The following is a 21,494-nucleotide window of genomic DNA, read 5'->3' as shown; positions in this document are numbered from 1 at the left end:
GCAGGATATTTTCCTCCTACAGTGTATTTTCCACTGGGACTGGAATCAGCATGATTCCATAAAAAAAATTCCACATAAAAATATAATGCACACATGAAATTATAACTCTTCTAGCCTGCAGAGACCAGCAGGGTCATTTTACTTAGGTTTATTCAGAAAAAAAGATCTAGTCAAAATGATTTTTTTTTTTAAATGCAAAAACAAAGAGTATACTTAGGTTTAACCTAAAATAAGGCATTTTAGTCTGAGGAAAACAAAAATAAAAGGCTTGTCTCCATGAATGCGCACAGTGTGCACGTCTCCTCGACAGTAAGCTATAGCTGCTCTAAGAACAAAATAGCTTCAGTATCTGACCACCAGACAGATTCCACAAAAATTTAAAGATACAGCACACTATGACCTGGCCTCTGCTCCAGGTCTTGTGCTCGTTATACTTGTAAATCTGCATGTTGCAAGAACCTAGATAATAGATTTTAAGGTGTGATGGGGGTCATACTATGGTCTTCTAGTTTGACCTCCTGCATAACACAGACCATAGAATTTCACTTCGTGATTTCTACAACAAGCCTGTAAATTCTGGTTGAGCTAGAGTATCTTTTAAAAAGACATCCAAACTCGATTTAAAGCGTTCAAGTGACAAAGAACCCACCACAATCCTAAATAAGACATTCCAGTGGTTAATTTCCCTAACTTAAAATGGTTGTACCTTATTTGCTGTGTGGAACCACGGGCACGCCTGAATTCAACACTACTCTGGTATCATTCATACACACCCAGTTTCCCCACAAAACTGAACAGAGTTTGAATCTGGCTTCTGAAGGATATAGATCCATTTTATTAAGATGTCACTCCACAGCATACATGACTGTGCTGCAATCATACTGTTGAAGTGATTGAATACACTTGGGCAGCGGCCTGGTTTGTCACTCAAGCATACAAACCGCACCATTGAATTTAATGGAATTATTCATGTAAGTACTGCTTAATATGAGCAGATTGCAGAATCCAGCTCATCACATGAGAATTTTAAGTCTCACAGTCTCATGCTGTGTGTGTGGCAGGACAGATAGATAACACCAAATACAAACGATCACACATGTATGTTTTCACTTTTTTGAGGAAAACAATGCAGGAGATCACCAATTTGATACGAGGTAAAAGCGGCCTCCACCACATTTCCTGTTCATAAGTGTGCAAGGAACAGATGTTAAGACTTAAGATCGAATAGAAGTCTTTAGGTACATACTCAAATTGCAAGGCCAGAGCAGAACAGCACATCGACGTCTGCCAACGTTTTAAAACCAAGTTTTGTTTGTGATAAAGGGGGAGGATTTTCTACAAAACCACCATATATGAACAGGTATGTCTTTTTTTCCTAATCTCTTGTTTCTGGGCGTATTGTACAGAAAAAGTGTTTAAATAGATTACATATCTCCTGAGTACGTTGCTTAGAGACTCAAAGGCTGAATATTAATAATAAATAATAATGAGTCATCATCATAAATCTTAGTTAATCTCCAGTGAAGTGGGCCAAAGTGCACGAAGATTTGTTAAAGAAGAAGAAACATGAGCATCATTTTTAGGCTTAAAATTTTTGCCTCCACGGGGGGAATCTGATTTTACTGTGCGCTTTTTCCCTTCTCAAGTATGAAGTTTATATCTTAAAATGTAATTAGCCACGCTCTACTTAACTGCAGGTTAAGGACTCCTTTCCAGGGAATCAATCCTGTCTTTAAAGTTCACAGCTGAGGAAGCTTTATTAATGTTAATTTAACATTCAGTCACTTAATGGATTTTTGGATAAGGGTCATTACTACAGAACATTATCTTACTGTTTAATTGGAAAGAATATTTTCTTACCATAGACAGTCAGAATTTAGTCTGCACGGAGAAGCAGAAGGGCCAATGGAAGCGACAAAATCCACCGCCTTTTATCCTTCAAATCACCCCTTAAAATCTGGATCATGTTGGTAGTGCCCAAAAGTAATTCAATACATTTCCCTCTGTGATACAAGGTGTTGGAACTGGATTCGCCACATCCTCTAAGTGGACAGATGTCCGTCTCCGTGAGAAATCAGGATTAATTGGGAGGTGGTGACCGCTTTGGGGACAATCATTTATTATCCTCTGAATAGCTATAGCTTGGGCTGCTGCAATGACAAGCTCCCCCACATTGCTTCTGTACCTGACTTAAAAGAAGCCTTCATAGCAGTCTCAGCTGAAAGAACTGAACAGAGAATGAACTGTCTGATCCCGCTTAGGGATGGCTTCTCGAAGTCAGGTACAGGAGCAATGTGGGGGAGCTTGGCACTGCAGCAGCCCAAGCTATTCAGAGGACAAATAAATGATTGATTGCCCCCAAAAGCAGTCAGTTCACCACCTTTCACCAGCACCCAATTAATTTGGTAAGAGAAGCCTTGCTGTGTCTCCCCCCCCCGCACCTCTCAGATTATATCCGAGCTGACAAGCAGGAGTTCAGACAATGGATTTTTGATTGCAATTCTAGCAGAGTCCTCTGCAAACAGGACAAGATATTCACAAGATGTCTGAAGAGGGGAATTAGAAAAGGGTAAAAAGCAATTGCATTGCCAGGAAAATATTTTAAAAGAATCTTAAACATTTTATTAGCACTACACTAATTTTATTTTTACACTACAAACATTTTATTAGCACTACTATTAATGTACAAAGCAATGTACAATATTCTAAAACCAAGGGCAGACTCTGCCCTGAAGATCAGCAGCCCCCCCCCCCCCAAAAAAAAAAAAAAAAAAAAAAGGGCACAGGCATTCCAGTTGTTGAAATTTACAAGCTAAAGGGACCAGAGGAAGGTATTTGTTTCATTTAGTCTCACTTCTCAATTTGACCCTTTGTTTGCAAACCAGATTTGTTTGCAAATCCCTTGGCTGGGGGAAAACAATAGAGTAGCACAAGAAGTGGCATAAATTCAGAAGCAACCCAAATGCAAAATGTTTTTAATATACAACCATGTAATGTATTAAATATATCCCCCAACAAGGTACAAAAACTGAAACTAGAATTCCTGGTGCTCATGAGTTGTTTTATGAAGCTCTTTGGGCCGAATTGTGACCCTCTTCCACACACAGAGGAGCATGTTGCTCGAAAAGCAGCCAGATTGACTTTGACAAGATTAGTACCCTGAGCAAGCTGCTCTTGAGAGCAAGTAAATTATTGGAATCTAGCCCTTTATGTTTCTTTGTCAGAGTCTGAAAATGATCCTAGAAGCCCTTGATGAAATTGCAGATTTATTATAGTCAAGCTACGGTCATTATTCCTACAGATCTTCTTTGTTCTAAAGCATTATTTAAAAAAACCCAAAAACTCAATTGTTTCAATTTTTATCTTGTTTTTTAAAAGAGGGTCAGTTTGATCACACTTATTTACATATAAATGGAGAATGCAACCAAATGTGCTGATAAAGATCTTTAAAAACAATCTCTCGCCTACACAAAATGTATTGTTTTTGCAATATAACAGCAGATTATGTGGATGAGAATTAAAATTAGAGAAATTAATCCATAGAGCAATCCAAATGATGATGAGAGAGCAAATATTCTGACCTTTCTTTCCATTTTTTGGTCCCCCTCAGTTTTATTTTTTGGACATCTTTTGCACAGCAGGTCAGTTTTTGCAGGTTACACCTGCTAGCACAGAGAGAGAGAGAGCGCACTTCAATTATCTGCAGGGACATTCTTTTCTGTGCAGAGCTATTGGGTTTCCCCACCACTGCCGCAAAAGTTATAGATATTGAAATAATTCATTTAGCATAGTAAATATGGGTAGGAGTCTATTGCAAGCATGCAGGTGATAAAGGAACAGATGGAGAAGAGAAGGGGAACATATCTATAAAGCTAGGAATATGGAAATACAAGATTTTGCTCATTTTCTGTTTAGATAGTGAAATTAGCTTGAAATTTACATTTAAAAGGGTCGGCCACATGGAGAGGCATTCTTAGGGCTTTATGGATATTTTAAGACTCATTGTTCATGAAATAAGAAAAATGTTGGCTGACAAGCAGATCAAATATGTGTTCACTTATATAAGAACGATTAAAGATTCAGAACAGAAATGGGATGTGTGTGTATTTATATTTCCAACTTAAATAAAAGCCAATAAAAGAATGTTTGAATGAGGGCTTTGGAAAATAATTTTAAGATTTAAATGTAAAGTGACCTTCTGAGGAAAAAGCTCAATTGGGTGTGTGCCTCCTCGCAGCCCTTTTAAATATTTCTTAATGAAAGTTAAAAAAACCAAAAACAAAAAAACCCCATGCACTTGTATAGTTGTGGGGTTTGTTTGTTTTTAATTGTCTGGTTGTCTTTTTACATTAGAAATTCAGATCTTGCATCTCCTGGTTTTGCTAGGAGATTCTAAAGACGTAGGAGGCTTGTGACATCTTAAAATACCAAGGAAGTTAAACCTGATTATCTGAGAAGTAAGTTTTATCTAGACTGAAATATTGGTTAGTTATTAATGCCAAATTAAATCAAATGCCCCCAAAACTGCTGGGAGAACTGCTCATTTTAGAGGTTCAGTAACCCCTGCCTCTTCAGTTAGGGGCTGAGAGCTCTCAGTTCACACCTCAGACTGCTATTCCTGCTCCAGCAAAATCAGGGAGGATTAAAATTCACAATATTCCTTAAGTAAAAGGACAAAATGGATTTTTGTTTTAAATTTCAGGCCTTCTCTACTTCAGAAAGGGGCACCATCTCAGCTGTTTTATTATTATTTTTTATTTGCAAGCCACCTTAAAAACTTACTTTTTGGGAGACTCTCTCTTCTACAAAACTTTCTAATCCAGTGAAGGCAGAAGTGACATTTTTATGCTACTAGTTTCCATTACAGCTCCTTATACTTTCTTCCCTCTCAGGCCACATCATTTCCTTCTCTCCCCCATGCCTGGCAATAAAACGAAAGTGGAGAAAATGAAAAGCAAAAAGAGGTTGGGGAGGGGAAAAGGGTAATAAATATCTTCAGAAGGAGTGAGAAAGCAACACAAGGAACGACGGTTTTGGGATTAAGGTCCTGGACCGTCACTCAGGCGATCAGAGTTCAATTCCTGGCTCTTCCAAAACACTTCTTATGTGACTCTGGGCAAGTTTGGGGGAGATTTCCAGGAAATGCAAAGGGCTTTGGATCTCATGAAAATCTCCCCTAAGAGGAGATCCCTTTGTTCCTCATTTCCTCCTGGGGAAGAAAGGGGAGTAATGCATACAGACTTTATATCTCTATGAAATATAAGTTCTTAAAGCCAGTTACAAGCATTCATGATCCTCAAACAGCAGGCACTTCTAAACATACAAGGTGTTACTGGTGCTCAGACAGCATAGTGAAGGAGAGCCTAGAAATACCTTAGGCAGGCAGAACTGGTCTCAGAAAGCAGAGGCCTGAAGGAGGTCTCAGACCCACTGCAAAATAATGGGAGAAGTCTCACAGGTGGCAACAGCTGTGATTGGACTGCAGCAGCGTGTCTTCTGGGAGAAGGAGAAAAAAATTAGGGCTTCTTGAAACCAGCACTACACTTGCCAAGAAAATATATTTTTCTTAATATTTAAGAAAATGCACGAAGAAGGTTTCATGACCCATGTGAGAGAATGCTAGCATTAGAGACAGAGATTGATTGAATCATACGGAGCAATGTGGTTATAGTGCTCAAAATATTCCACACATTATTGAACCTGGGGAACTACAGCCTCACCACAGTCCCTGAAAAAAATCATGGAGCAGGTCCTCAAGGAATCCATTTTGGAAGCACTTGGAGGTGATCAGGAACAGTCAACATGGATTCACCAAGGGCAAGTCATGCCTGACCAACCTGATTGCCTTCTATGAGAGATAACTGGCTCTGTGGATATGGGGAAAGCAGTGGATGTGATATATCTTGACTTTAGCAAAGCTTTTGATATGGTCTCCCACAGTATTTTTGCCAGCAAGTTAAAAAAGTATGGATTGGATGAATGGACTATAAAGTGAATAGAAAGCTGGCTAGATCGTCAGGCTCAATAGGTAGTGAGCAACAGCTTGATGTCTAGTTGGCAGCTGGTATCAAGAGGAGGGGTAGGTCCTAGGGGTAGGGGCTGGTTTTGTTCAACATCTTCGTTAAGGATCTGGATGATGGGATGGATTTCACTCTCAGCAAGTGTCATCCGCGAACTAAGCTGTGGGGAGAAGTAGATAAGCTGGAGGGTAGGGATAGGGTCCAGAGTGACCTAGACAATTTGGAGGATTGAGCCAAAAGAAATCTGATGAGGTTCAACAAGGATAAGTGCAGGGTCCTGCACAGAGGACGGAAGAATCCAATGCACCGCTACAGACTAGAGACCGAATGGCTAGGCAGCAGTTCTGCGGAAAAGGACCTAGGGGTGACAGTGGACGAGAAGCTGGATATGAGTCAACAGTGTGCCCTTGTTGCCAAGAAGGCCAATGGCATTTTGGGATGTATAAGTAGGGGCATAGCGAGCAGATCGAGGGACGTGATCGTTCCCCTCTATTCGGCATTGGTGAGGCCTCATCTGGAGTACTGTGTCCAGTTTTGGGCCCCACGCTACAAGAAGGATGTGGAAAAATTGGAGAGAGTCCAGCGAAGGGCAACAAAAGTGATTAGGGGTCTGGAACACATGACTTATGAGGAGAGGCTGATGGAACTGGACTTGTTTACTCTGCAGAAGAGAAGAGTGAGGGGGGATTTGATAGCAGCCTTCAACTACTTGAAGGGGGGTTTCAAAGAGGATGGAGCTTGGCTGTTCTCAGTGGTGGCAGATGACAGAACAAGGAGCAATGGTCGCAAGTTGCAGTGGGGGAGGTCTAGGTTGGATATTAAGAAACACTATTTCACTAGGAGGGTGGTGAAACACTGGAATGAGTTACCTAGGGAGGTGAGGCAATCTCAATCCTTAGAGGTTTTTAAGGATTGTGATTTAGTTGGGGATTTGTCCTGCTTTGAGCAGGGGTTGGACTAGATGACCTCCCAAGGACTCTTCCAACCCTAATCTTCTATGATTCTATGACTAAGTAACCCCACTTAGCCCCTGTTACTGGCAGATCTCTGTACCTGTGAAGCCCCATTGACTTCCCTGGGACTCAGGAAAGACACAGAGGTCCTGGTATGCCATTCTCTTTGTAGTATCAGGGTCTTAACCCTTAAATGAGAGAACTACTTGCAGCCTGGGTATCAAGTTGATTACAAGTCAGATGGCTGTCAGTGAAGAAGCAGCCATGTCAGTTAGTGGTTTCAGCAAAGAGCTGGGAAGCAGGGAGTTCTAAGAGAGGCTATGCCATACACTCACTGTGCCACTGTATTCTGACAAGTTGTTGGACCTCCTTGTTGCGTCCGGTCAAATCACCCTAAAAACCAGAGGCAAGAACCGAGCTGCAGTGACTGAGGTCAACAGGACACAATGAGAAATACATTGTTGGTGCTCTACAGATAAAATCATCATACTACTATACAAACGAATACCAAGGGGGTGAAGCTGAAAAGGCTATAAAAAAAAAAGGGCAAGGGAATGGAAATTTGATGACTTAGTTAAAAATGCTTCAAAAAGTGGCTGTGGGTAGATAGTGTGTAACAACCAACAACATTCTTTCAGAGAGAAAATTATGGTTAAAGCAATTCTACAAAGAAGAGGGATTTGTGGGGGAAGGAATCTGAGACCAGAGACCTGCGCAATTCGTGATGGGAGCAATTTTACTACAAAGTCCCATCTCCTGGCTCTTCTAGTACATTTCTAGGTCCGGCTGCTGAGCAGTTGTCCTGTTCAGACACAGGGCAATAATTGTGAGCCTTACATTGCTCCCACTGAAATCAATGGAAGCTTTGTCCTTGGCCTCAATGGTAGCAAAATTGAATTCGAAGAGCGTGATCCAATGCCCTTACAAGTCATTTGGGATTTTTCCATTGACTTTAATGACCAATGGGTTGGACCTTATGAAAAGGACATTTTACACAGAAGCAACTGCTGCTTGGACTTTTTTTTTTTTTTTTTTTTTTTTTTTTAAAAAGCAGCTCTTGCAGTAGGTACATCATTAGGGAATAAAAAGTGCTGCAACCAGAGGGAGCAATGCTCCAGGTGAGCAGCAGCTAATGAGCTGAGCAGCAGCTAACAAGCAGCAACTAATGAGCTGAGCTGTGTCTTCTCAACAGGAGTGAAAGCCCTGGCCCTTCCTGCAATGAAAACAATTTCCCCCCCTTTAGACCTTTATTTATATATATATATATATATATATATATATATATATATATATATATATATATATATATATATATATATATATATAAAGGCAAAGGAAGTTCAAGGACGTCACATGAAAATGACGTTAAGGGTCAGATCAGACCTGCTGATCAACATTCACTCCAATTGCCACCCCCTCCCCAGAGGTCCCTATTGGCCCCTGTTCCAGCTCAGTCCTTTCCTGCAGATTACTGGAGTTCAAGTGCTTTAATAACCCCCCACCCCCATGGGATCCATTTCAAGTGCTCTGATACTGCCATGATGAGAGACAAGAACCTACAGAGAAGCAGATGTAGATTCAGGTTGTCTCTACTCATACAGTTGAGTATTTCTCTCTGGGAATAGTTTCCCCATTACTTGGCAGATAAGAGTAATCAGACGCATGACACTCTGCCCAGTTTTTGGCTACGTCAGAGCAGGAGGTTGCAAACACACTATGGTCTACTCACCCAGGCTTGATGGTGGAGAATTTGGATGAGCTAAGTTAGCATCACAAGAGGAACCACTGTGAAAAATGAGGAAGGCATTTAGTGAGGTGGGTTCCTGCCTTGGGCAACAAGGAGAGGATGACATGGGATGGAGGGACCCCAAGCTGCCCTCAAATCCCCCCACTATATGCACAATTAATACTCGCTGACTATTACTTTAGGGTTCCTCTGAAGCAATTGCTGTTGCTAAGATCTGCCTCTGAAACCCTTTGGAGGTCCACGGACTCCCAGCTGCTTATATTCTTACAGCGCTGGGTCCTCAACTTCTCTCCCTTATCTTGTTGCTGGGGTAGAAAGACTTCCCTCCAGTAGCCCAGCTGGTCAGGAGGAGAAAATGGCAGTTTTTGGTAGGGGAAGAGGGAGAAACAGGGTCAACAGATTTTTCACAGGAAAGGAGATGTGGAAAAGGAGCAGAAAATATGAAGATGCAAGAATAGACCAACCCTTGAGGTTCCTTTGGAAAAAAGTCCTAATATACAGCCAAATAATGAAGTCCTTAGTCTTTAAGGAGGCAAACTCTCACTGAAGCCAATAGTTTTGCCGGAATAGAGAATAAGGCCTTGCCTACCAAGGGCGTTATTTTAGAACACCTATTTCTAATTAACTCCATGCGTGAATGCTCATATTCTAGAATTAGTTTAGTTTAAACTAGTTTGGAATAAGGCACTCAATCTGGAATAAAGTACAGTGTAAATTGAATGCAGATTAACTATTCCTCATTAACTCCATGTGTGGACACACTTATTCCAGAATTATTTTCATATAAAAGCTTGTCTATAACTTCAGAATTTGGCTCACCAACCCATGTAATATGCAGGGATTTGCTTTCTGTTACAGAAATGGAGTTTGCATGCCACTTTTCAATCTGGGGACTTCTAGCCTTTATGACTATGGCTCTGATTGTTTCGCTGGTCATAAATATTTCATACTGCATAGCAAACAAGCAAAAAGGTAAGAAATGACGTGCGTGCATGCACATGCAAAAGATTGTGTTTGAGTATTTGAGAGAGACTACAAACAAATTCATCACCACCGGGAATTTTCTGGCAAGCAGACCGAATGTTTTATAATTAACTTTTTCCTAAAAATTTATTCTAGTACTAATGCATTTTTAACTTGCAAGGCATGGATACCTGATGTCACATGGTATGACAACTAAAAACAAAAGCTTTCAAAACATCAGTATGACTCAATTTAAAAAAAAAAAAAAAATCTAAAAACAATCCCCCAACCTACTCTCCCCAAATGAGCCAGCCAGACGTGAGCAAGGGACAGAATTTAAGTCAGATAACGTTTTCAACATTTTTCATGTAGACAATTTCCCTCATCTGTAAGTTTTAGCTACCTGAATTTCAGACATAATAGCACTTTAAGTACACATTAATACAAGCTATGAATCTAGGTGGCAATATTTTCTCCCCCCTGAATTTAGGAATGCTTATTTGAATTTCAGATTTCATCCAAATTCTATTTTTTCTTCATTAGGAATTCAGCTCCAAGGTGGGGGGGTGGGGGGGAGGGGAGAGAAACAGGGGTTGGGGTTGTGTATGTGTGCACATGAATGTGCGTGCGCACCAAGGTAGCTGTCAAGCCATCCTATTGCTAGAAAGAGGGGACTTATTTTGCTTCATGGATGTTAGTCCATGACTGTTGGTCTGGTCTACACACAGATTTTACATTGGTATAATTATTTTTTAAAGGGGGGGGTGGGGGAAGGTGATTTTTTTAAAAACTGAAGCTATACCAGTACAACCCCTAGAGTGGGTGTAGTTACACCAGTATAAAGATACCTTGTACAGGGATAGCTTATTCCCCTTCCTACATGGTAGTAAGCTGTACTGATATAACCAACTCTAGAGTTGGTTATAACTGTGTCCCTACTAGAGAGGGGTTTATATCACTTTAACTATTCTAGTACACAGGTATACAAATTGTGCATAAAGAAGTCCTACGTATACAACTGGCACTTGCAGTGCACAAGGAAAACTGTTTGGCTGAGAGATGCTAAGGTGACACCTATTTAATGAGCTGCAAAGCAAAATATTTTTATGATGAAAATGAAATTTCCGAAACTAAGCAGGGGAGCAATGAGATAGAGGCCAGAACACAGAACTGAAAGCCATGAATTCCTGAATTCTAAACCCAGCTCCAACAGTTAACCCCCTTGTGGCCTGGTACTCTCTGCTTCACTTTCCCTATTTGTGTAACAGTAGGTACCCCCTTACCGGGACATCAGTAGTAACGTTTGTAAAACCAAATGAAGAGGAAAAGGTGGTGAGCCTACCACAGCTACTGCTTACTCACACAGCATTCTTTCATTGTTTCCTTGTTCTACCTCATCCAGTTTCTCTCTACCTCGTGTGGGGCATCATAAGTTTATACAGTAAATTCTTTGGGCACAGTGACCGTCTTTTTATGGTGGGTGTAAATATAGTACTTAGCAAAATGGGGACATAATAGGGGCCTGTAGGCATTAGTGCAATACACAGAATACTAATAAACTGTGTTAGCCACAATTTAAATCTAGATGCTCCTGAGGAAAATTTTTTAAAAAAATATCCTCAATCTGAATCTGAGAGCCTACAGCTTTCAGTCTCACACAAACAGCATGAATACTGCTACTGAGCCATTCTTAGACTCACGTTTCTCTCCACGAGTCACACAATACAATTCTGTTAAGAACAAAGCCATAAAGACAGCAAATGGAACTGCTCAACAATTACACAATTCATATTTTCCTTTCTGCTTAAACTACTTGTGTTTTAAAATATTTTCCAGGTTACACGTACAGAGACTATCAAGAATATAGTCCAAGGTATGTTGAAGATTTTAAACTTTTAAAATCAGACATAATACTCAAATTAAGTTACAATGGCTGGATTTGAAGGAATGGGCCAGAGGACATACGAAAGGTCTTGTTTGATCTACATGGAAACATTTTTACAGCTAAAAGGGGTACTTAAGGAATGAAGGAAAGAATGCAACTTGTAATGGGACATACTGCACTCACTTTATTAAGCAGGTGGAGGGAGTTCACTTAGTAATAGGAGAAGCATGATAGAGTTAATCAGTTTAGGATAGCAAGCTAAATGGGTATTTATTATTGCTTGGCCTCAGAGAGAATGAAAATGGGCCCTCCAAACTCACTGCTAACTGCTCAGATTAATTACCGCTCCATAATCTCTCAGTATTTGTATTTATATTTTACAGAATAGGGTTTTTTTTTTTTTTAAAAACTGGCTCTGGATGATCCAACCTCATGTTTTTCAGAAAACAGACATTTACAAAGCCCTTCTCCACCCCAAAACACCTTAATACAAAAATGCTGTACCCCAACAATACCCTACCATTGATTTGTCTGAAGTTAGCATGTAGACAGCCATAACTCCTCAAACAATGAAAAATACCCTTTGAAAAACTATATACCACTGACCAGGCACAGAATAAGCTGCACAGCTAGGAATGTGTCATACAAAACATCTTTCAGCATGCAGAAGCCTGCATGCACAATTTCCATGTTTTGGGCACACACCATTTTAAAACATCTAGCCTTTAAGTTATACCATTCATTGAGGATAGGATGCTCTTGAGCACCAAGACCTGGAGGATTCTGGATGTTCTGTAATGCCAGCTGGGGATTGCACTTGCCAATGATTTCTTTTTCCTTCTTCAGATCTGCTTTTCTCCTCTACACTATCACCACCTTCAGTTTGTAGAGCTTTGAAGGTCAGAAAATATTTGGGCTAAGTGTGGTTTTTACAAAACCAATTACAAGCATATTAAATTCTTCAAGTGGACCACAAGGATGATCTTATGATTAAGATCCTGGACTTGGACTCAAGACATCTGGGTTCAACTCCTGGCTGTTCCACAGACTCCTTGCCCCAGCTCCCCAGCTGTAAAACAATACTTGTCTCCCACTCTTCACCGGTCTTGTCTATTTGGACTGCAATCTCTTCTAAGGCTCATACTGGTTTCTGTTAATAATTATCTATATGTAGGTCTATATGAAAAGTGCTTAGCACAATGGGCTCCTAACCTTGATTAGGGCCTCTGGGCACCACTGCTATTTACATAAAAAAGGATCAGGTTTGCTCTGTGCAGCAGAAGATATTTCAATGCACAATTACAGAGTGAATTACAATTATTTCTGATTCCCCATTATAGCGATGATGATTATACTGAAGAATGCCCAGTTTATGGCAACCTCAATCAGGAGATTTTAGGTAAGATATCTTATCCTAAGAACTTATTAAAATGAACATACAATAATAGACACAGAATGCTTAACATCCTGTATGAAAGGTCTCCTAAAACATGAATTTCTGAAGCACTGTCTGTTGATAAAATGGATACGCACTTGTTCCAGTTACAGGGGAAAGAAGCAGCGAACCTCCAGTTGCTCATTTTAAAACCAAAATATGTTAATTCCCATAATATTAACCTAGATCTTGGGATAGTGCTGTGACAGTGGATTGACTAGCACAAACTGAGTTTGATATTTTACTCTCCAGACATTAAAATATGTGAATGAAGAGGGCTATTTAGAAGTTCTCAAAAGCACATAAGGGCTAGTCTACATGCAGAATTGCACCAGTTTAACTAAAGGCGCAATGTTAAACCAGTACAAAAGGCTGCGTGGTCACTTATTTCAGGTTCAACTAGGCTTATTTTGGTTTGCCTTAGAGAGATTAGCAACAGGTTTAAACTAAACTCAAAGACGACAGTGTTCACAAGGGAGTTTGCATCAGTCTAACTAGAACCAGTGCAAATTTGTGTTCACACCCTCAGCCTCAAAACTCCTCTATGAGGAAGATGTCCTTTTTACCAGGGCATAAAATGGAGGCATGAAGAGAAAAGATAACTTGGCCCAAGTTTGTTGTACCAATAAAATAAAAACCAGCAGGATCTTAAAGGGGAAAAGGCAAAATGCCACATTTATTGTGAATACAGAAAGAATCATAGTAAGCAGTTAGTTATAGCTATAACATTCCATTCAATTTCATATTTATTCACACATTCATTCATTCATACAAACACACACACACACAGGTTCTGCAAGGTTGTTATCATAGTTACCAGCCTTAGAGTTGCTCATGCCAAGCCACTGGCCAGGTGGCCTGGACATGAGGAGGGAGCAGGACCTTGTCAGACGCTCATCTGATGCTCCTGGAAGTTGGTCTGCAGAATCAGACCCCAAAGTTCTCACTTTCTAGAGTCCATTTTTATAGGAATTTCTTTCCTGTGCCAGTCTATGGGAATTGCTTCATCATGCTGTTGCTGAATCAATCAGCAGATGGCACATTCCTGACGGCTCCGTGCCGTCAGATGTTATCTTGTTCTTTGGTTCTCCCATCCTTGAGTCTGTTGGGTGGATTCCAGTCTGCCCTCTGGGGGTCCTCTGGTTATTTCCACTTGACGCCTTCTTCAGCCGATGGACACTGGATTCTTAGGCTGGCACCTCCCTGATCATTCAGTTATTATCCACACCAAGCATCCATCCACATACATCCTCTATCTCGATTTTAATCACAATTGTTAACAAAGCGAGATGAATACAACAAAAGGGCGGAGAGTCTCTGGGTGCTGTTTCTGTTGTTACAGAGTATTGCTTTGAGTCTCTCTGTGTGAGTAGTAGTAGTTGTTACAAAGAATTGCTTTGAGACCAGACTCTGTCATAGAATGTACTAACACAATTAGCAGCTTGCAAGTTTCACACATAGAGGGAGAGAAACGGTACCAAAAACCAAGAGACCTCTTAATTAGTAATACCCTGGAATTTAAACTATGGGGAATCAAATTCATTTGTGATTTTAATAAAGAAGTTCTTTAATATGATTCAACAAGTTCATAGAAAGTTAGTGGCAAAGCGAGGAATAGAACCTTATCATTTTGCCCCGCCCCGCCATTACTCTAACCCTGACTCCGGGTATTTCTCTTACCCATATACTGTCCCTTCTCAGCTATATTTAGCTTGTAAGACCTGTCAAATCACATGGCGACTGACACTATCAAGTCTGTCAATGTTTTAAGTTGCCCTATAATTGTAAGACTTTTGCTGGACAACCTAATACACTGTCCAATAATATGATACTGTGAAAATAAAAAGCTAGGAAATCCGTGGGTAGAGTTTATTTCCTAGCAGCTTGGAGAGTGAGGGAGGGAATATAGTTTAGAACCTGAACTTCCACTAATGTAGATATGGAGAATTGAGTTCTATAACAGGGTGTCTGTTCACTCTTTAATCACAGGCAGAATCTTCTAACCACTATTAAATATTTTCATTTCTAATAATCTCTAGATGAATGTTGCTATGAACAAATGAAGGCCCAGCCTCGGAGACGCGCTAATGAAGTAAAGGTATCCTCATTTATATTCTTGCTCTTAGCCTTCTGCATTAAGGAAGGCACTTTGCCTCAAAGCTCTTCACATGTATCCAATGGCAGAATATACCCCAAGACTTCAGTCTTCTTCTTACAAAAATGGACATACCAATTCAGCAGAGCACTTAAGCATGTATGTAGGTGTTTTGCTCCATCAGGGCCTTAACTGAGGAAGTCTGAGGATTGCAAGCAGCTAAGTACCAGCCAGATGTGTCAATTGTGTCAAACTTGTCAATTCAGCCATTAGTCAGATGAAAGATTACATGTTGAAGGCATTTTACTATTTTGATTACCAATGTTTTGTAATGTGTTCAGCCCTGTAGTATTGGTATACTACAATAAAAACTAGAAAACCAGAATTTTTGGTTAAGTGGAAGAGATATTATCCACTATTGTAAATTAAGCAATGGCCTGAAATTAAAAATTTTGCTATCAATTGCTAATAAGAAGTTGCAAGCTGAAAAACCTGGTAATCATTAATTCATTAGGGATATAGTTCTATATTTGATTATCTCCAACATGCCCAGTACAAGGTAAGTACCCAAAAAACGTAAGGCCCAGAGTCAATACCACACCCTGTGGCCAAGATCACATATCCTCCCTACCCCCCGGGGCAAAACCGGTGTAGGTTTTCACACACCCTGCAAAAAACCTGGCATCTGAGTTAACTCTTTACCAAATACCAGGATCGGAGAAGAAGAAACAGGGTTGGGAAACCATCTAGTGATGCCTCTGAGCCCAAAACTTTGGGGTTGCCGTACACCAGTAGCTCCCAAAGTGGGGTTCCCACACCCCTCGGTTATGCAGGGGTCTGTCCCTTGAGCCAGGTCAGAACACAACAGCGTTCTGCCACTTTTGCCGCACGGAGAACAGGGCTGGCTCTAGGTTTTTTGCCACCCCAAACAAAACATTTGCTGCCCCAAGCTCCGAGAGCGCAACTGCCCAAGCAAAAAAAAAAAAAGGGGCGGGGCCGGAATGCCGCCCCTGGAATTGTGCCATCCCACGCACGTGCTTGCTTTGCTGGTGCCTAGAGCTGGTCCTGACGGAGAACAAAATGGCATCCTCTGCACAGCAGGACCTTGCGCACGCTGTGAGTGAGAGGTCACATTGGCAGATATGTTCCAATAGTACCAGAAATGAAAGGAGTCCAGGACATATAGTCAGATGCCAAAGGGGTCCTTGGCAGAAAGGACCCCTTGAGAACCAGACTTATACAGTACATCCCTCACCCTTCAAAACCGAAATGTCTCACAAGAACCTATGCTGAAGGTTCCAGTCTGGTGGGTTGTCTTAAGAAGCTGAAAGTCTTAAAAGGTGTAGTGATTAAGGAAAGGATTAAACTGAACAAAAATGATTTTCCTCTCAGGTGGAGGTTGAAACTCAGATGTGCTATGCCTCCCTTGATCACAGCATCAAGGAAAAAAACAGGAAGCCTAGGAAAAAGAAAGCTCCTCCATTAGAAGTGAATGAAGAAGAGATGCCATCTAAAAACAGCACCCTGGCTTCCCAAACTAGCATTTATCTCAACAGTGACCAGCTGGCAGCTGAAAATAAACCAACAGAGGAAGCCATTCATGATGACCCTATCAGACTGTTTGGCTTGATTCATGCAACATAGGACAAAACATCTACAGAGGACCCCTGACTCAACTGACAGATCACACAAGATAAAGTAGATTTTTCACTTGTTTATGTTGCGGGAAAGAGACTGAATAAATAGTATCCTGAATTTGGAAGAATAGCTTGGTAAATGAAACCAATGGTATAAATGGGTAAGTGATTCATTCAAATTGTCCACTGGGCGTAACTGCCAACTAATTTAGGTCAGCAGGTAGCAGGATTTTAGACACAGAATGCTAATTTTTAAAGCAACCCAAAGAAGAGCTGGCCACCTTCACAGTTATCTATTTTGTAAAGCAGTTACAGGAGCCAAGTACCTCTCAGAATTTGGCCCCAAATTAGCAATTATCCTGCATGCTTTATAGCAGGACTTACTTCTTCATTTCAGTTGCCCATGGATCCCACTTCAAGGGATCTAAAAATGGGCCACATGATCCTCTGTAGAAAGCTAGCATATTTTGCCTGTTATTCTATGTTGTTTCAAGAGTAGTTTGGGAAATCAAAGGCACTTTAAGACTGGCATATTTAATAGTTAAAACTTGTCCTGCTATTCAATATTTAATACTGTCCTACTGTGACCTGCAGTAATATTTAAGGTTAATTAGAAAATAATATAACTGCTTCAGTTCATTTAATTAGTGCTTTGTATACCCAGCAAACATAATGCTATTCGAATATACTCTTAGCTTCCTATGGCAAACAGTACCAGAATCTCAAATCTCTACTTCTGTACCAGTAACATTTTCTCGGTCTATTCAACAATCTGTAAAAGAAAGTGGCAAATGATCTGTGAAAATAAGCCTCCTGAGGAGGACAAAATGATTTCTACTGGGTTTCACATTGTCACTTTAAAAACGATTTTAGGAAGATAGGAAAAAGTCTTTTTACTCCCCAAACAATTCAGTAACTGTATGCATAGGTCATACTTAAAAATGTACAGCACAATTTTATCTTGAAAGCTCTTTGGGGGCAAAGACTAATTTTATGTATGGCACATTTTGGGTGCTACGTAAATAGGAATAGTAGCAAACACCAATACACCACTGCTATAATGCTACCGCATCTGGGTGCCAGGGCAAAGGGGTACATTTTTCCCATATGAAAAGCATAAAGAAAAACAGAAAGAACTTGATTGCTCAAGGTCCTATTTAAAAGCAACACACAAATTGACTTGCTCTCCTAGAAACTATTTCATTCTAAGCGAGATGTAGACAACTAATGTTGCAGAGGCAGAAATAATGCTCGTAGGGAATCAATAGAAAATACATGAAGCATTATAAAAAAAACCAATTCCCCAGACTAATACCTCCCTGCCCCCTAAAAAGAGGTAAACCTGAAGCTAAACACAGGGACATCAGAACAAGAAATGCTATCTTAATCTGGTTGCCCTAATTACCATAGTTGAGTGAGATTGAATCAAAGTAAAAAGACTTAGCTGCATATCAACAAGCTCTTGGCCCCATGAGCCAAAAAAGTTTTGAACAGCATCTCTGTTAATGGTGAGATGTAAAATAAGTATTTCAACTAAGCTGACACACCAAACAGATCTAGTACCAAGCCCCTTCAAGGTAATTAAAAGTAAGGCTTATCTAACTAACTAGGCAAGCAAACAGCCCCCAGGACAAGCATTCATGTTGTCACATGTTTATGTTATACAGAGAATCAAAATAAGGAATGTAGTATTCTCAGTTAATACAATTTATGAAGCCTTTTATCTAAATAAAGATTGGCCAAGGTCCATTATTCCCTATATGTCTCTCACTTTTTCAAAGGGCACTCCTACCCCACAGTACCCACTTGCTGGCTAGATAGCTCTGCTGAGGCCTGCCTTAGTTTCCCTTTAACTCAGTCTCCCTTAAAAAGTCCACACAGGCCAGATATTCAGAACATTCCCCCCCTCCTAGGGTCCAGTTTATTAAGACCTGCAGAAAGTCTTTCAAAAGAAAACTCAGACTTACAATCTCTTCATCCCAGTTTCCTCTAGGACCAATCCCTCCTCCCTGAGGCTCTATCTTCCCTACAGACTTCCAGTACTGTTCACCTCCAGTTCCAAGCACAGCACAACCAGCCAACCAGCCAGCCAGCCAGCCAGCCTGCCTGCCTTCCTTCCTTCCTTCCTTCCTTCCAGGAGGCCTGAGGTATAGCCTTTTCCATTACTACCTTCCTCCTCCTGAGTCACAGCCCAGCCAGGGCCTTCTTATGCCTTACAGCACCTGTGAGTAACTGCTAACAACCTGCAGCTGTCTAGCCCTTTGTAAGGCCCAGGTGCCTTCTCTGAAGCACAACTAGGCAGCAGGTAATCAGTCCAGGTGCACTGGACCTCACACTCCCTCTCAAAGGGGCCAGTGACATTGTAATACACCGTTTGTACTCTGTGCATGGTCTGTATCTTTGGCTTCCCTGCCTCACACTGAAAATCCCATGTCTCTGATAATCAAGGTTCAGAGAACTTTACCAAAGCCCCAATTCCACAAAGCACTTATGCTTAAGGCCCATTCAAGTCAGTGGGATTTAAGCACTTGCTTCACTTAAGGGCATGTACTTAAAGTCCTTTACTGAGTTGGTGCCCAAGTCAGTACACTTGGTTCCCTCTGTGGCATTGTCAGTCTTCACTGATTTCAGTCAAGCTATGACAATTTACACCAACATAGGGCCTGCAATATTCCTTATACTTGTCCCTTGGTGGTTTGTTGGGAGAAGTGAAGATGGAAGTTATCAGCAATTCTCTCCCACACTCAGCTTTCCCTCCCTGGCTGATCACTGCAATGGTTAAGAACATAAGAATGGCCACACTGGGTCAGACCAAAGATCCATCCAAACCAGTATCCTGTCTACCGATGGTGGCCAATGCCAGGTGCCCCAGAGGGAGTGAACCTAACAGGTAAGGATCAAATGATCTCTCTCCTGCCATCCATCTCCACCCTCTGACAAACAGAGGCTAGGGACACCATTCCTTACTCATCCTGGCTAATAGCCATTAATGGACTTAACCTCCATGAATTTATCCAGTTCTCTTTTAAACCCTGTTATAGTCCTAGCCTTCACAACCTCCTCAGGCAAGGAGTTCCACAGGTTGACTGTGCGCTGTGTGAAGAACTACTTCCTTTTATTTGTTTTAAACCTGCTACCCATTAATTTCATTTGGTGGCCCCTAGTTCTTATATTATGGGAACAAGTAAATAACTTTTCCCTATTCACTTTCTCCACATCACTCATAATTTTATATACCTCTATCATATCCCCCCTTAGTCTCCTCTTTTCCAAGCTGAAAAGTCCTAGCCTCTTTAATCTCTCCTCATATGGGACCCATTCCAAACCCCTAATCATTTTAGTGGCCCATTTTAGTTACATTATCTACTGCTGTCACCACAGCCTCCATTTTAGGATAAATAACCATAATGTTCATGTCAGTTATATACTGAGACACTGCTACTGTTGCTCTGTGAGATAGAGGTTTTTTCCTCCCCAGGCTGCAGATATCTATATAATGAAGCAATTCTCTGGCTCTTTGGTCTCAGGTTCACTTTTTAACCTGGACTAAGCCTGTTGCATTTAGGCACTACATCCCTGAAAGCCATAACCTGTCCCAGCAATAGCCTTTGTTGTTGTTGTTTTTTTTTTTTTTGCCATAGTGGCTTTCAGGGGGTTGCTAAATGTCTCTTAAAAACAAAGTTGTCTGGCAGAGAACATTCTTCCCTGCTCTTTAGGCAACATATCACCTAGTGGACCTGATGTAACTTTTGGTGTTATTGATTAAATGTTATATAATTACAATGACATAAAGTGAATTTATTAGGATGACGTTAAGAATAAACATCTGCATTATTTAAATATTTTACTATGTTAATGATAATTTTTTTTTTAAAATGATACAGTATAGTCTGAAACCACCTTCATCGTATCAAAAACATTTTTGGTATTTATTCACTGCTTTACATTAGAATAAAGTCAAAAGAAAAAGAAACAAAGAGGAAAAAGAACAAAGCCATAGTGAACAGGGGAAAGATGGCTAAGGGCTTGGCTACACTTGCAAGTTAGAGCGCATTAAAGCAGCATCGGGCACCCTAGCTCACCACCCATCCACACTGGCAAGGCACATAGAATGCTCTGACTTCACGGCTAGAGCACAGCTGGCACTCCACCTCGGCGAGAAGATTAACGCTTGTTGAGTAGTGGCTGAAACGCCCGAGCATCAGTGTGAATGAGGTGTTGCATTACTGCGCTCTGATCAGCCTCCAGAAACGTCCCATAATCCCCTTAAGTCAAGTGACCACTCTTGTCTTTGTTTTGAACTTGCCCAGGAATGCGGATATGCCCTTTGAAAGCTCTGTTTCTTACAGCTACTCCAAGACAAAGCAAGCTGTTACTGTGGAATGCTGTGTGAGAGAGAGGGGCGGGGGGGGGGGGGGAAAGAGGGGGTCTGTTGCTGTCTGAACTTACAAGACAGCACGCTGACATGCTTTCAGCTCCCCCAAAACCCACTCTCTCCCCCCACATACACACAACACACTTCCTGTCACACTCCACCCCACCCCCGCATTTGAAAAGTACGTTGCAGTCAATTGCATGCTGGGATAGCTGCCCATAATGCACCACTCCTAATGCTGCTGCAAGTGCTGCAAATGTGGCCACGACTGTGCGCTTAAAACTGTCAGTGTGGACAGACTGCGGCGCTTTCCCTACTGCTGGTTTAACTCAAAGCGCTCTACAGCTGCAAGTGTAGCCAGACCCTCAGACAAGACCTGGTAGA

General features: G+C 41.0%; 1 protein-coding gene and 1 long non-coding RNA gene across 4 annotated transcripts in view; one reads left to right on the top strand and one right to left on the bottom strand.

Annotated features, from left to right (window-relative positions):
* Window positions 1-18,785, bottom strand: part of LOC122464134 — a 32,904-nt gene extending 14,119 nt beyond the window's left edge. Inside the window, exon 1 of the long non-coding RNA XR_006288047.1 lies at window positions 18,703-18,785. This is a non-coding gene — a long non-coding RNA (uncharacterized LOC122464134). The remainder of the gene's footprint in view (window positions 1-18,702) is intronic.
* On the top strand, window positions 1,058-20,577 carry LOC102932126 (T-cell receptor-associated transmembrane adapter 1). Of its 3 annotated transcripts, XR_006288046.1 has the most exons (7): window positions 1,191-1,360; window positions 9,559-9,692; window positions 11,520-11,556; window positions 12,909-12,967; window positions 15,043-15,101; window positions 16,491-16,896; window positions 18,719-18,824. XR_006288046.1 is itself a non-coding variant. In XM_043538516.1 (6 exons), the coding sequence occupies exons 1-6, from the start codon at window positions 1,353-1,355 to the stop codon at window positions 16,740-16,742; spliced, it is 549 nt and encodes a 182-aa protein (XP_043394451.1). In that variant the 5' UTR covers window positions 1,058-1,352; the 3' UTR covers window positions 16,743-20,577. The 3 variants fall into 3 exon arrangements, 2 of the variants coding, with proteins under 2 accessions (XP_043394451.1, XP_037763394.1); XM_043538516.1 differs by having other exon boundaries at window positions 1,058-1,360; window positions 16,491-20,577; XM_037907466.2 differs by having other exon boundaries at window positions 1,118-1,360; window positions 9,579-9,692; window positions 16,491-20,577.
* Window positions 20,578-21,494: the final 917 nt, after the last annotated feature.

This window comes from Chelonia mydas, chromosome 1 (genome assembly GCF_015237465.2).
Source record: "Chelonia mydas isolate rCheMyd1 chromosome 1, rCheMyd1.pri.v2, whole genome shotgun sequence".
In the NCBI taxonomy this organism is placed as follows: Eukaryota; Metazoa; Chordata; order Testudines; family Cheloniidae; genus Chelonia; species Chelonia mydas.
The sequence above is the reverse complement of the archived record's forward strand: the minus strand, read 5'-3'. Positions and strand labels throughout refer to the sequence as shown.

Excerpts from the sequence above, each read along its gene's own strand:
- LOC102932126 (XM_043538516.1), top strand. Across the intron at positions 9,693-11,519 it reads CATAGCAAACAAGCAAAAAG|GTTACACGTACAGAGACTAT; the intron begins GTAAGAAATGAC and ends AATATTTTCCAG. Across the intron at positions 12,968-15,042 it reads CCTCAATCAGGAGATTTTAG|ATGAATGTTGCTATGAACAA; the intron begins GTAAGATATCTT and ends AATAATCTCTAG.